The sequence below is a fragment of the Sinohyriopsis cumingii genome, chromosome 14, assembly GCF_028554795.1.
Source record: "Sinohyriopsis cumingii isolate HCF-2022 chromosome 14, ASM2855479v2, whole genome shotgun sequence".
NCBI classification, from domain to species: domain Eukaryota; kingdom Metazoa; phylum Mollusca; class Bivalvia; order Unionida; family Unionidae; genus Sinohyriopsis; species Sinohyriopsis cumingii.
Window position 1 is genome coordinate 121,212,063 of NC_142974.1, and position 15,026 is coordinate 121,227,088.

The following is a 15,026-nucleotide window of genomic DNA, read 5'->3' on the forward strand; positions in this document are numbered from 1 at the left end:
TTATACATCATCACCATAGACAATAATTCATTCATTGTCACCATGGACCACACTTCATACATCATCACTATTTACAATAATCCATACATCGTCACCAAGGATCATACTTCATCACCATGGATGATACTTCATACATCATCACCACGAACAATTATTTATACATGATCATCATGGATAATACTTCATACATCATCACCACAGACAATACTTCATGCATGATTATCATGGATACAATGATAATTACAGATGATACTTTACACACGAGTACTATGTATGATATTTCATAAATAATCACCATGAACAATACTTCATACATCACCACAGATGATTCTTAATAACTGATCACCATGGACACTGCTATGCTGGCCTAATTGGTTAGAGAATTTGCCAGGGATGTTGCAGTTTAAAAACCCAGCTGAGTTATACCAAATACTTACAACAGTGGTACAAGCAACTACCTTACTTGGTGTTCAGCATTAACATTTTAGTGCTAGGACTGGTCGCCCTGGTGTCTGGATAATATATGAAAAGTTGGGACATAATTCCACATGTCTGCGGCATGATGCCTCAGTGCTAGACATCCCAGTACACTGCAGACATCATAACAATATGACTCAATAAACACAAACACATACTCGTACCTGATCACCATGGATCATACTTCATACCTGATCACCATGGATCATACTGCATATCTGATCACCATGGATCATACTGCATACCTGATCACCATGGATCATACTTCATACCTGATCACCATGGATGATACCTTATACCTGATCACCATGGATCATACTGCATACCTGATCACCATGGATCATACTGCATACCTGATCACTATGGATGATATATAATTTATTTTCAAATATTGATCCAGTTGAAATGTACAGTTGTCTCCTCTCTTGAATGGCCACCCTGACCAGCGGCGATCTGCTTCTTACGGCCAGAATCCCTTGGCACCAACGAGTTTGTATTCAAAAGTACCCCTCAAGAACGGACATCCCTCTAATGTGACCAGTGGCCAGCATATTAGTACAAAAATTGTAAAATGTTCCCCTCATGAGCGGCCACTTTTAAAAAAAGTGCATCCAGAACCAATAATTAATTCATATTGTGACATAAGGTAATAATCAGATTACCTCTGTTGTCAGTACATGTCTCCCAGTGTCAAGTTTCCATTACTGAAAGAAGTGTAGACTAAATTACATGTAGCAGTAAGGTTAATATTAGATCATTGTTTATAAAAGCCAACATTTACAGGAAATGGGCTTGACAATGTTATGATAGAGTTTTGGGCTTCATACATCTGTTGAGTTCTTCTCCTGGATGATTACAACTGGACGTAATTTTCAAAATCATAACATGGTCAGCATAGGCTAAAACAAAATTTTGTGCATTAACATAAACACAGAGAGAAATTAACCTTGACCTTGAACAAAACGGGGTACCAGACAAAGACCAAAAAATAGCGTGACAACACATTATCGCTTCCTTTACGAAGAAGGCATTTCGTCCACTCGACAAAAGTTTTGCATCATTAAATCACATACAGTTAGCAACATCCAAATAAATCATAAATAAATGGAAAGAGAATTATGTATGTACCAAGATTTTAATGACGTTTTTGAATGGTTTTGCAATGTGCATGGCAACAGTACCCGCTTGCATATCACACTTACACCAAGAATAAGAATATTAATGTATATTCATTTGAAACAAGTCTAGTATTATAACAAGAAGAATCTTTTCAAAAATTAATGTTACTTTTAAACGAAGATATAAAATGAAGATATTAAGTGCTTTGAAATATTAAGTGCTTTGAAGTATTAAGTGTTTTGAAGCATTAAGTGCTTTGAAGTATGCAGCTTTCTTACTACACTTCTCAAAAAAAATGTAGTCCCCTTCTGGAAAGGCCACTTTCCCGGTGCAGAAGGGGTGGCCATATAAGAGGATGACCACTGTATATAAAAAAATATTTACATTTCTTATTGAAATTAGTCGCATTGTGTCCACCTTTGTACCATATACAGTCAGGGAAATGTATGCGTACAATTTACATAGCCAACACTAACTTAAATGATTGGTAATGTTAACGATTAGTATGCCCATTACTGTTGAATTTCTGTCTTTTGAAATAGTGATATTTTTGCTGACCTTATGATCTATATTTCTAGATGCCATCTGGACAAAGGAGAGAAACCAGGACTTTTATGTCAGTAAGGAGTATCTCTTGCATCTCATGGAACATTTGAATATAATTGTGAAGCCACGATCATATAGTAAAGATGGGAAGGATATCAAGGTGCGTTTATACTAATCCTGATGTGTTTTAGTACTGTGTTTGTTTTCTCCCAAATCACATTCTGTTTAATAGGCATATAGCGCTGATAAACAGTTACTATTTCATTCCATCTGTACATCATGCTAGTCCATTTATTATATAATTTATTCAGGCAACCGAAAATCTTTTCTGTATGTTATGGTCTGTATCATAAAATTGCCTTAGGCAAAATAAAAACTTGTCTGTATTTTATGCCAGGTCTGTATCTAAAATTGATTTAGGCAGTATAAAAATATGTCACCTTTTCAGTTGAATTGTAACTGTAGTCTTGTTCTTACATCAGAAGGAAATTGTTTTGCATTTAGAATTGTTTCCCTTCCATTCAAAGAAATATTTGGTGCACATAGTAGACATGCTTCCTTCTGTCAGTGTGCAAAGTTGCCACAGGCCCGCTGGAGTGATGCAAGTCAAATTCATGATAGGCTAATGCAAAAAGCTAGTAGTCATGCCAGTTGTACTTTTAGGCTTACATAGTAAATATAATCTACAGATTATATATTTTATGATATTAAAATAAATATTAAAAACCAACTGAAAAATAAATGGGATATGAGAAGATAAGTAACTCTGCCTTCATCAGATGATTGGTGGAATGTGGTAAGACTATAATTAGCCACGTTGGCCCTTGAGTTAAGGTAAAGTTCATTTCATTGCAGGTCTAAGCTCTTAGGGCAGTCATCGCATGCCACTGGTATGCAAACATGATCTGCCGAATAGACAAATTATGTCAATATTACAAACATGCATTAAGTAAAATGCAAATGGTTGAAAGAAAACTAGATTATCCAGATGATATTTAAATTAGGTAAAATATATTCAGTGTACTGGGTTACAAATGTCTTTAATAATATTAACCTGAATGAACTTTCACTGTTAAGCTGCATTTTATTGATGATGCATTTGATCAAGTTAGTGTTCTAGCAGTCCAGAGCTGGAACTCCTCTTTCCACAGACCTAATTTCATGAGCATAAGGTACATTGGATAACACACTCATCTTTGGAGGATGGGTCTAGATCTGATACTATCTTTGATAAGAAATCAATCCCACATCTTATTCAAACCATAAATCACATTGCTGATCAATGATTAGATTGTGATGCCGTGCCTCTAGTGTATGGATTTGGATTAGCTGGACAGTACGCATCATTGTCCTGGTCATTAAATAGTGTCCTTTTTATGCTGAATTTAATCAAATCTAATAAATCTGACATAGGATATAAACGTTCATGTTATGTATTTTCTTTATGTTCCATGTTTCATTATATAAATAACCTTACAAACATCTTATATTCATGTCTACCTGAATTTACCACTGAGTCATAGATTATATTTTGTCGTCTTATATGATGAACTGTATGATCAGTTGATTATGGAGGTTATAGATAGGACCAGTAGTGTTTTCAGTTTACTGATCCTTTGGGCTTGAGGAATATTTTGGCAATTTTTACACATTTCATCACACATTTGATCTGCCCATATATCATAGTTTTGTTTCTGCATGTAACTTCAGCATCCACAATTCCACCTGTCATTATATCATTCTTTTGATTCTGCTCTGTAACTTTAAAGCCCTTTGTATCTTAGATAAGAACTTAGTTTGCTCATACATAATTAAAAGGTATCTCATATTACACGTTCGGAGTCCTATCTTCCCCTTCAGCCCCATAACCTTTAAGCCGCTTGAGTTTAAGGGATGACTCTTGGAGAGTTTAGTTCAAGGCAAGCCCAACTATTGCTAGCTAGTATGCAGTGGTGAAATTAGTAAAAGATATAGCCAATTGTTACTGTCTAGTTTGTAGTGGAGAGCTTAGTGCAAGATATGGCCATCTTTTGCTATCTAGTTTGCAGTGGAAAGGTTAGTGCAAGATATGGGCATCTGTTGCTATCTAGTTTGCAGTGGAGGGATGAGTGCAAGCCATGGCCATCTGTTGCTATCTAGATTGCAGATGTTAGTACAAGATATGGCCATTTGTTGCTATCTAGTTTGTAGTGGAGGAATTAGTGTAAGACATGGCCATCTGTTGCTGTCAGGTTTGCGGTGGAGAGGTTAGTACATTACATGGCCATCTGTTGCTAACTAGTATGTGGTGGAGGGATTAGTGGAAGACAAGTCCATCTGTTGCTAACTAGTATGCAGTGGAGAGGTTAGTGCAAGACATGGTCAATGGTTGCTAACTAGCAAGTGGTGTAGAGATTAGGACAATGCAAGACCAGCTGTTTTGAATTAGTATGCAGTGGAGAGATTAGTGCAAAGCATGGCCATCTGTTGCTAACTGGTATGAAGCATATAGATTTTTACATGGCAATACCAATTGTTGCTAATTGGTATGCCTTAAAGAGGTTGGTGCAAAACATGGCCAGTTGTTAACTAACATGCAAATGGCAAATATTAAACATTAAGGGCAATGATTAGCATATATTATGAAATAAATACATGGTATAACAGATATTGCATATCAAATGCATGGTATAAGCAAATTATTTCTCTTTTATTACATGATATAGTAAATTAACATGGAAATTGATTATGTTATTGTAGAAGAATATTATGGTTGACTTAATGTATAAGAGAAGATATTCTGGATCAATTATTCCAAGAGAAGATATTTTGGTTGAATTGTTTCTAGAGAAGATATTCTGTTTGAATTGTTGATATTCTGTTTGAATTGTAGATATTCTGGTTGAATTGTTGACATGTTGATTGAACTGTTGTTAGAGAATGTATTCTGAATCAACTGTTTTAAGAGAAGATATTCTGGTTCAGTTGTTGTTAGAGAAGATATTCGAGTTGAATTGTTGCTAGAGAAAATATTCTGATTGAATTGTAGTTAGAAAAGATATTCTGTTTAAATTGTTGATATTCCAGTTGAATTGTTGAATTGTCTCGTTTTATTGTTGTAAGAAGATATTCTGGTTGAATTACACACAAGACATTATGGTTGAATTATTAATATTCTTGCTGAATTGTTATTAGAGGAGATATTCAAACTGAATTGCTGATATTGTGGTTCAGTTGCTGTATCAGAAGAGATTCAGGTTGAATTGCAGATATTCTGTTTGAACTGTTGTAAAAGAAGATATTCTGGTTCAGTGGTTCATACTTCAATTGATATTTTGTCAATAATTCGTGGATAAGTTAAGTATATGACATCAGTAGGCACGCCATCATAACAAAATTATATAAAGTTCAAGAGTAGATGTAAGAAAATGATATCCTAAATAAAGCTGATCAAAGCACTTAATTTCAACAAGTAAACAAAATTTTATAATGAGCCCCTTCATACACGATTTTATTTTCCAGCAAGAGTTATCACACTTGAGTATAAGAACGGGAATGCATATTACATACAATTTTAACATACTTTGCTGTTCAGCTATTAAAATCGCAAACTAGAAACAGCATTGTTATCACTAATATCATGCCATTATCTGACATACATCCGACTCTGTAAACATTGTAATAGATTCCAAAACATCGAAGATATCAAACAGTTCTATCACACAGAACAGCGGTCAAAAAAGTACCTTCCCATTTTCACATGCCTCTACAGGTGAAGACTGTTTCCATAAGATGGACAATTTCAAGACAGGAAGTGTCTGTATTGTGTTGATAAAGAGCGCTGGGGCTATAAGCACCCTGGCTGTTGTAAATTCTCAGCCAGAGAACTGAAGGTAATCAGACTTCATACTGCTGTCACTGTATATGCAGCAGTGAGTGAACTGAACTCAGTAATTTGAAATTGCTAAGTGTGCAATCATACACAGAGGTAATGATGTACACAACAACAAAATGCAGTATATATCCACAGGCATTTTATTACTTACCATTTTGTGAGAGCAGCTTGGCATGAAGTTTGTACAAATCAAATAAATTTACCATCAACCATGGTTGCTGCCAGTAAAACTTGAGAAAAGCTTTAAATCTCTTACAAAAATAACATCAGCATTTGACCAGATTTGTCAGAAAATATCCTAGGTATAGGGTCTTGAAGATTTATATTAATAATGCTTTACTACAAATGTCTATAAAAAAAAAATTCTAAACACCTGAACCCTGATATGCTATCAGATATGAATGAAAATATAACAACTCGAAAAGCATGGCATTTAAATAAATTTCACCAAAAATGAAAGCTTTCAGCTGATATAGATTTTTGGGGTAAACTGACTTTGTATTTAGCAATTGGGCAAATGTCAGCCAGTTCAGTGATCTCAGTCCTTCTTGGATCTCTTTAAAAGAACTGCTAGGAATCTTAACATGTAACAACAAACTAACCCATATTTGTTATAAATATGAAATCTTGAATGCAGAGTAAAAGAAACCTGATTAAAAAAGAGTTAATTTCCCCCAAGTGTCAATTTTGCACATTTTCCTATGTCTCTCAAATCTTGAACCCATGTGCCCACCTGTGTGCATTGTTTGGTTGCAAAAAATGCAACATATATATTTACAACTTTTCGTAAGTGTCCATCCATGGCTCTGTTGGTGCTAGGCATGACCAAAGGTGTGAAAGGTAATGAATACTAATATGTCAATAAATACCTCTTTACAATGATTTATCTAGCATAGCAAACATCCATGTTGGGTGGTGGTAGGCTGAATTACAATGCAAAGTATTTAACAACTGTTAGGGATGCTTATGATTTAGGTATAAGTCATGCCTACGTCAGGGAAGAGGTAGTTTCATTTCAAGTTGAGATATTGACAAAAGAGAACATTTATGCTAATGCACAATTTGACATTGAATTAATTTGTTAAATTGGAAGAAACAATTCAGAAGAAAAAAAACGTATTTAATATAATAATTGCTTGTAGATAGTTAGTGTGCACTAAAGGTAAATGAATGCAAGATCCAGAACAAACTTCCATGGTACAGCCCATTTCAAGTTAAGGATGTTAATATTTGTATGATTTGCATGAGCACATGATACAAGTTTTATTGAGATAATGTAATTGTCCAATGAAAATATAACTTCAGTGGAGACAACAAAGTTAAGGTTGAAAAAACTGTCCAAGCACATGAGATTATCTTATTTTCATAACGCTAGTAATGCTTTATGCACTATTATTTTACTTGCCCCTCTAAAATGTTGTATCCTTCAGATTGTTATGGCAGGGTCACTGTCACATGTACCTAAGGACCCTATTTGCAACACTGAGGTCTACACCACTGTAACATAATATGTTTATAACATGACTTCCAATATATTGTAGTACCGTTATGAACCTATGAGCATAATTCATCCATTTTTATTATGTACTTAATTGATCTGTCAAATGTATAACAATATGGCTTGCAAAAATTGCAGTGGCCCCTATGATTCAAGATTGCATTGGCCCCTACGAATTTCAAAAGTGGTGATAGTCATAAAACAGAAAATGTTGTTTTCAGTATACTGCACTTGATAAGACATACATGGCAGCATGTATCTTTAGTGGAGGAAGAACTCTATGGAAACTACTGTAAAGATTCCTCACATACCCATATTGTTAAAGTCCATTCCTCAAATACCATATTGGTAAAGTCAATTCCTCACATACCCATGTTGGTAAAGTCAAATCCTCACATACCCATATTGGTAAAGTTAATTCCTCACATACCCATCTTGGTAGAAGTCAGTTCCTCAAATACCCATATTGGTGAAGTCAATTCATCACATACCCATCTTGGTAAAGTCAATTCCTCATATACCCATATTGGTGAAGTCAAGACATCAACTCATATGGAAAGTGGTGAGGTATGTGAGTGATCTGCAAATGATAGCACCTTGGAACATTTGGCCATATGTTGCTCCTTCAAACATTATAATGAATTTGGCATTCAAATCTCAAATGACGATAATAATTTAATAAGCAAGTTGACCTGATGGTTGATTGACTGAGATTGTTACCATTCTGGAGACTATGTACAATGTATTGTCATATTATTGGATGAATTTTATTGTATATTCATGGTTGATTGGCTGAGATTGTTACCATTCTGGAGACTATGAACAACATGTCATCATCTTACTGGATAATCTTGATCGTATATTTGTGAGTCAATTGTGTTTCTTGTCAGATGGTCTTGTGAATACCAGAATCTGAGATTTAGGTAAATATGTTAAATAATTTCTACATAAAGATATTGCATTATTTGAATGTTAAACAAAATAGGTAGGGTCTCCTCTAGATATGGTAATTAAAGATTTATGGAGTGTTTAGAACAGGCTAATATGTTCATGTTATTGTAGATTGGTTTGCATTCAACTCAGAAGGAGTGCCAAAATGGTATTTTATCAACGTAACATATGCTAACTTAAGTTGGTTACCTGATATAAGGTAAGGTTCCAAATCCCATGGACATAATTTTTAAGTGATAATCCTAAGTACATAAGGTAAGGTTTCATATTGGACATAATTTTATAAGTGATATTCCAAAGTACATAAGGTAAGGTTTCATGTTGGACATAATTTTATAAGTGATATTCCTAAGTACATAAGGTAAGGTTTCACGTTGGACATAATTTTATAAGAGACATTCCCAAGTACATATGGTAAGTTTCCATATCCCATGCACATAATGTTTATGTTTAAAGTAACATTTGTACATGTATCTATCTTAATTTCTGTAATAACTTCTATTTCATGGCACTCAACCTTTGCAATATTTTAATGCATTTCAGCAAGAGGACTACTACATTGTTCCATGTGTGCTCCGTCAAGCAGTGCCAAGGGAAATTATATCCCCAGAGTCAGACCCTGAGAGGGAAAGTACATCAGTACTCTGCTTCATGTATACAGAGAACATTTTACCACCACCCATTTTCCACAGGCTTGTTGGTGTATGCTTGAGACAATGGCCAATTGCCAAAAAGAGGTCTGAGAATCGTATCTACTGTGGTTGTTGTGTGTTTGATCTTGACCATCATCATAGATTGACCCTCCACTTCAGGGGCCACATCATCTTTGCTAGGATCAGTATAACGGGAGTCAAGGACTCAACTTTGACTACAGAGCATTGCAGCAAAGCCAGAGAGCTTATTTTTGAGAACCTATCAAAGATAACTGGAAACCTGGGACAGAGACTGCAGTTTGTGCCACATATAAAGTGCCCTGATTCTGATCCAAACAGTCTGGAGGGCCTGATTGCTGTGTCAGAACTCCAAGAAAATGAATATGTATTTTGTTATTCTCATAGAAAGAGTCATACACTTTTTTCAAGACATCTTCTTCAATACTGGTTTGAGGAAGAGGTGAGTACAAGCCGTTTAGTCCTGTTAAGATGTATCCAAATTTAAAGCCTGTTAGACTCTCTCAGATTTCTTCTCCTTTAATTTTGGTATACTTTATAATGTGTGGTCTATTACAAATCAGGTAGAATGATAGATATATATTGGAATATATAAATCCAGTAAAAAGCAAGGTATCTGTTGGGACATACCATATCCTGAACAACACTAGACAGGTATTGGAGCATATAAATCATGTAGAATACAGGTAATATACTGGATCATATCAATTCTGTAGAATGCTAGGCATCTCTTGGAACATAAAAATCTTTTAGAATGCAAAGCATTTATTTCAGACTGTAAATCAGGTAGAATACTGGGTATGTATTGGAGCATATAAACTTGACAGAACCCAGGCATATATTCGAGCATGTAATAAATTTGGTAAAATGCTGGGTATGTATTGCAGCATAAAATCAAGTATGATGCTGGACATGAATTGTATTGGGACGTATAAATCTGGTAGAAAGTTGGGTTTCTATTGGAGCATGTAAATCAGGTAGACCACTGGGTATCTGTTGTGCCATATAAATCAGGTAGAATACTAGATATCTATTGGACCATATCAATGGGGTAGAACACTAGGTATATATTGGACCATATAAATCAGGTAGAACATTAGGTATCTATTGAATGACACAAATCAGGTAGAATAATGCTAGGTATCTATTGGAACATGTAAATTAGAACACTAAGTACCTATTAGACTATATAATCAGGTAGAACACTAGGTATCTATTGGATCATGTAAATTAGGTAGAACACTAGATATCTATTGGACCATATAAATTAGGTAGAATACAATGTATCTATTAGACTATATAAATCTGGTAGAACACTAGGTACCTATTGGACCATATAAATTAGGTAGAACAGTATGTATATATTGGACTATATAAATTAGGTAGAACACTAGGTATCTATTGGACTATATAAATTAGGTAGAACGCTAGGTATCTATTGTACTAGATACTTCAGGTAGAATGCTAGGTATCTGTTGAAGGATGTAAACCCAGTAAAAAGCTGGGATTTTATTGGATGATCTATCTTCTTGATATCATTCACGATGACTATGATACACATTGATCCTTTAAAGGTCTATTCTAGAAAATCAAGAAACTTTTTGTGTTACTTCATATATGGCTGATAATAAAATTGAAATGCAATGGCGATTTATTCTAAATTTCATATGTAATTATTTTTATTGTCAAAAATAAAGTTCATTTTATTTTAAATGTTACCAGTACCTACATCATCTGGCTTTGTAGATTATGAAAATAATATGTTGCATACTGTGATTAAGATATATTTAGTGTTCTTTTTGGGATTTTCCTGGGTTCTTCCTCCTCCATTTATACTCGCCACTATGCATAGCCTATCTTGTGCTGAAAAATGGTGTTAAACCATACAACAACAACAACAACAATAACTTTTTGGCTCTGACTTATTCAGCACACCATATTTGTCATATTAAAGATTGTGTACAGGGCTGCCACAATACTGGGCAATTGCGAGAAAAGTCAAGAGAAATGATATATATTTTGTTTCAGAATAGTTGGAGGTTGCAGTATGGATCATTTTGGTGTTCGCCATAAACATATTCATATAGTCAGTTCATGCACAATGGAGTAAAATCTTCTAGTAGACTGGTTAATTCACAGACAACTATATATCGGGATCTTTTCTTACATAGAATGTATCAAAGCCAGTCTAAAATCTCAATATGCCAACTTAATGGCAGCAAAGGGTGGCAAACCTAAATTCTGTTACGTAGCGTCATGAAAAAAAAACAAAACAACTAACAACATTTATTTTCTGAAATAATCGCCTACGTCAAAACTAAGTGCTTGTGTTGCTCAATTAGTAAAATACTGATGCCGTGATTTTATTGCAAATGTTACTGATACTTCTCCGCATATTTGAGGTTATATCAAAGTGCCAATTCAGGAATTCTCTGAAACTCGCTTCTCCACAGTGATGCCATCTGTGAAACAAAACACTTTATTTCATAAAAGTATTTGCTTCTCTTGGTTGCCTTGATGTCCTTGATCATATTTATGAATGAGTAGCTCAGTTTGAGGTATTTTAATTATAACATGCATACAGATTTGTTTGATTGATCAACTGGAATCATTGGAATGAGTTCAACCAATTTACGAACTGGGTTGCTACATCTTACACAGGTAGTATTTGCATGCCTTTAACCTTTTTTTTTTGTTCAACCTCCTTTATTTGATACAAAATACACAACATAATGCAAAGCATGTCAGCTTTTAATCCAGTGCAATAATACAATAAATACAACAATGTACATTTATATAAAAATGTGCATACAAACATAACAAACACTGGGACTGTCTGTATAAATAGTTTTGACCCCTTGGCATGCCAGAATAGTCATTGCTATCATAATATTGTTACAGTTACGAATTTCAGAATTTCAGAAAAAGGTCACAATATAGGTGTTATAAATGTATTAGAGGGAAAATAATGTTGTGCATATCTTAACTTCTCCATATTGCAATGCACATTTGCTTAGCATCTCAGAGACAAAATTTACACTGAAAGTCAAACTGATAACATTCGCTGCATTGGTGGATATGACAAATCTGAGACAGGAAGACAGGATGTGGAACACTCCTAGTGTATGTCAAATATGGTACAGTTTACAAAAGAAGGATGGATCTCGAATCTGAAAAAGTTGAATGAATATAAATTCAGATCACCCCAGAAAAAACCAAAACCTATCTTTCGGGTTGCATGTATAGGCATCCATCCTAAAATGTTGACTGGAATGATGGTTTTGAATTTCAAATAAAGTGTTATAAATAATGAGAAATAATTTTTCATATTCGGTAAAATAAACATGGACGTTCTAAATTAGGAAATAAAGAAACTCTGGATTTTCTTTGAACCTTTTGGGGTTTTGCAATTAGTCGACTAACTCATTAGTGTAGCATCCAACTCAAAATCACTAATAGACTATAAATACAAATATACTAAAGAAGATGCTTCGAGAATGTTTGTTCCCAAAATTGATTTAAGTGATCATTTTGCAATTTATCTCATAACAGGAAAACATGCCAACAATGTAGGAGAGAAATTCATAAATCTGTCACATACAGGTATTTTAAGACCTTCAGTAATGATAATTTCATAAAGAATTTTAAACATATACCCTGGGATACTTTAAAATTTTGATGTTACTGAAGATATTTTAAGCACTTGCTCTGATTAGTGTTTGAAAGCTATTAATAATCAGGCACCTTTAAGGACACGTGTAGTTAAGTATGATCATCAACTTGGCTGCATCAGCACTGAAAATTTAGATAAAATGATTCAACAAGCAAAGAGAAATGACTAGTAAAAATCTCCTAATTAAAAAAATCTGCCCAAAAATATCTGGACTTCTGTATTCCATTTTCATTTCTACAACAAATTATCATATATTATTTATCCCATTAGTTGTTTATATACTGTGTATTTGCTTGTGTGTGCATCTGTGTGTGTGAGTGTGTATGTGTGTCATCATATTGGTAGCTTGTATTTTGCATGTACATAATAGAGGACCTCATGGTAGATAGTTTTCATTTGTAGCTGAGTCAACCTCTGAAAGTATTGTCTTTATTATTATTGTTGATATTATTTATAATTATTTTCATTGTCAAATGTAAAGTTCAACACTTTGTTTTAAATTTTACGTAAGTAACTATTTGAGTTGATTGTAAATTTTTGTTGCGCACTGTGATTGAATTTTATGTAGTAATCCACTTGCGCTGTAATAAAAAATTGTTTCAAATATAATAAAATAGAAGCAGGGTCTACGACAGTTATTCTTACGGTTTTTATAAAGTATTTAAGAAATATCAGTATAGTGTAACAGAGTTTAAATTTATCATACTGGTGTTTGTCATTGGAAGTTCTAGTAGGTTTTGTAAATAATATAAAAAGATAACATAACTGATAAATTTATTTTTGCACCATGTGATCTTTAGTGTGGCCTCTATTGGATACAAAAAGATATAATCTTTTCCATAAAGAATTTTAGGAATATAAATATTGTGCTGTTTGGTTCCGACCTATGTATTATGATGTTATTAATCAGATTTAAGATTATATCAATCATTTAAAGAAATTCAGAAATATTAACATGACTTGTGGTTCTGACTAATAAAATGTACCAATCCTTGTCAGATAATTATAGTTTACTCTGCATTTTTCCATTTCAAATTTCCAGAATATACTTTTGTTGTCATGTAACATGAGAGAGAGATAGTAGTTAGCCATACAAGTTTGTTTTATACAAATGGTTAATCATCATGGGAAGACCTTAGCGACACTTTGAAACTTTTGTATATGCTAAGCAGAGGTAGAGCTTATTATGTCTGTCTTTCTGTCTGTCTCTCAACATACCAGTGTATTTTCAGAAATATCAAAATTTACTTAAAACAATTTGATTCATTTCCTTACCAGTGTTACGTCATGGACTGTATTTACTGAGATGACCTATCATGAGAAATTAATGCTTGCATAGCACGAACTTATGATGCAAATAATATTTAATAAGAAAATCCCAGTAACTTATTTGTATCTCCTTGTTTCAGTTCAGCACCAAATACAAGCCAGCTGATATATTTTCTGCCTCATCCAAATACAAACCAGCAATTAAAGAGAGTGAAAAGTCTGCTTACCTAACTGAAAGGGTCATCAGAAAGCAGCCTTTAAAATTCATCACTGCCCCAAGGAGCAAGTTTGAGGTATTTGAAACAATGAATTATTTATTTTCATGAAGCTCAATTTATGTGGATCTTTTTAAAGACAATTTTCTTGGGTACTGTCAAGATGATTCACTTACACAGTGTTTTTTTCTGCATGCTCTACCAGTCAGTTACTATGGCACATTTGCATGATTTCTTGCTTAAACCACTGTCCATAAATTTGCACCATCAGTACTTTGTGACTATCATGAACTTGCACAGTGGCTTTCATGGTGGTAGATTTCAACTTAGACCCCATTCCTCACTTCCTGGACTTGCTAACCCATTAGAAGCTGTGAACACAACACAGCACAGGTGTTTGCTTACCAGAAAGATAATGATGCCATAGAACCCCTGGAAACAAAACTGAGGGGATTATACAAATTTCATCGAGGAAATTTGTGCAAATAACTAATTGCTTTATTGATAACTGTGTTGCCAACTTTTCTTGCAAATTTATCATGGATCTGTTTGGTAGATCCATTTCAATTAATGTATTGACCCCAACTCACAAATTGTAAGTTTAACAATTAAACCATCTTGTTGAGAATGTTTCACTTCATTTATAGGCCATAGGTATTGAGCTTTTCCATTTCCATGGACTTTGACATTACTGTCAGTATATTTCACCTGGTTATTGCTGTTGTTTATCTTG

The 15,026-nt window shown here is 34.0% G+C and overlaps 1 protein-coding gene across 1 annotated transcript in view; it reads left to right on the forward strand.

Annotated features, from left to right (window-relative positions):
* The window catches only part of LOC149784727 (uncharacterized), a 120,282-nt gene that overhangs the window by 68,397 nt on the left and 36,859 nt on the right, over positions 1-15,026 (forward strand). Inside the window, exons 12-14 of the mRNA XM_089933039.1 lie at positions 2,175-2,302; positions 9,009-9,578; positions 14,219-14,371. Coding sequence (XP_089789165.1) covers positions 2,175-2,302; positions 9,009-9,578; positions 14,219-14,371 — 851 coding nt within the window. The remainder of the gene's footprint in view (positions 1-2,174; positions 2,303-9,008; positions 9,579-14,218; positions 14,372-15,026) is intronic.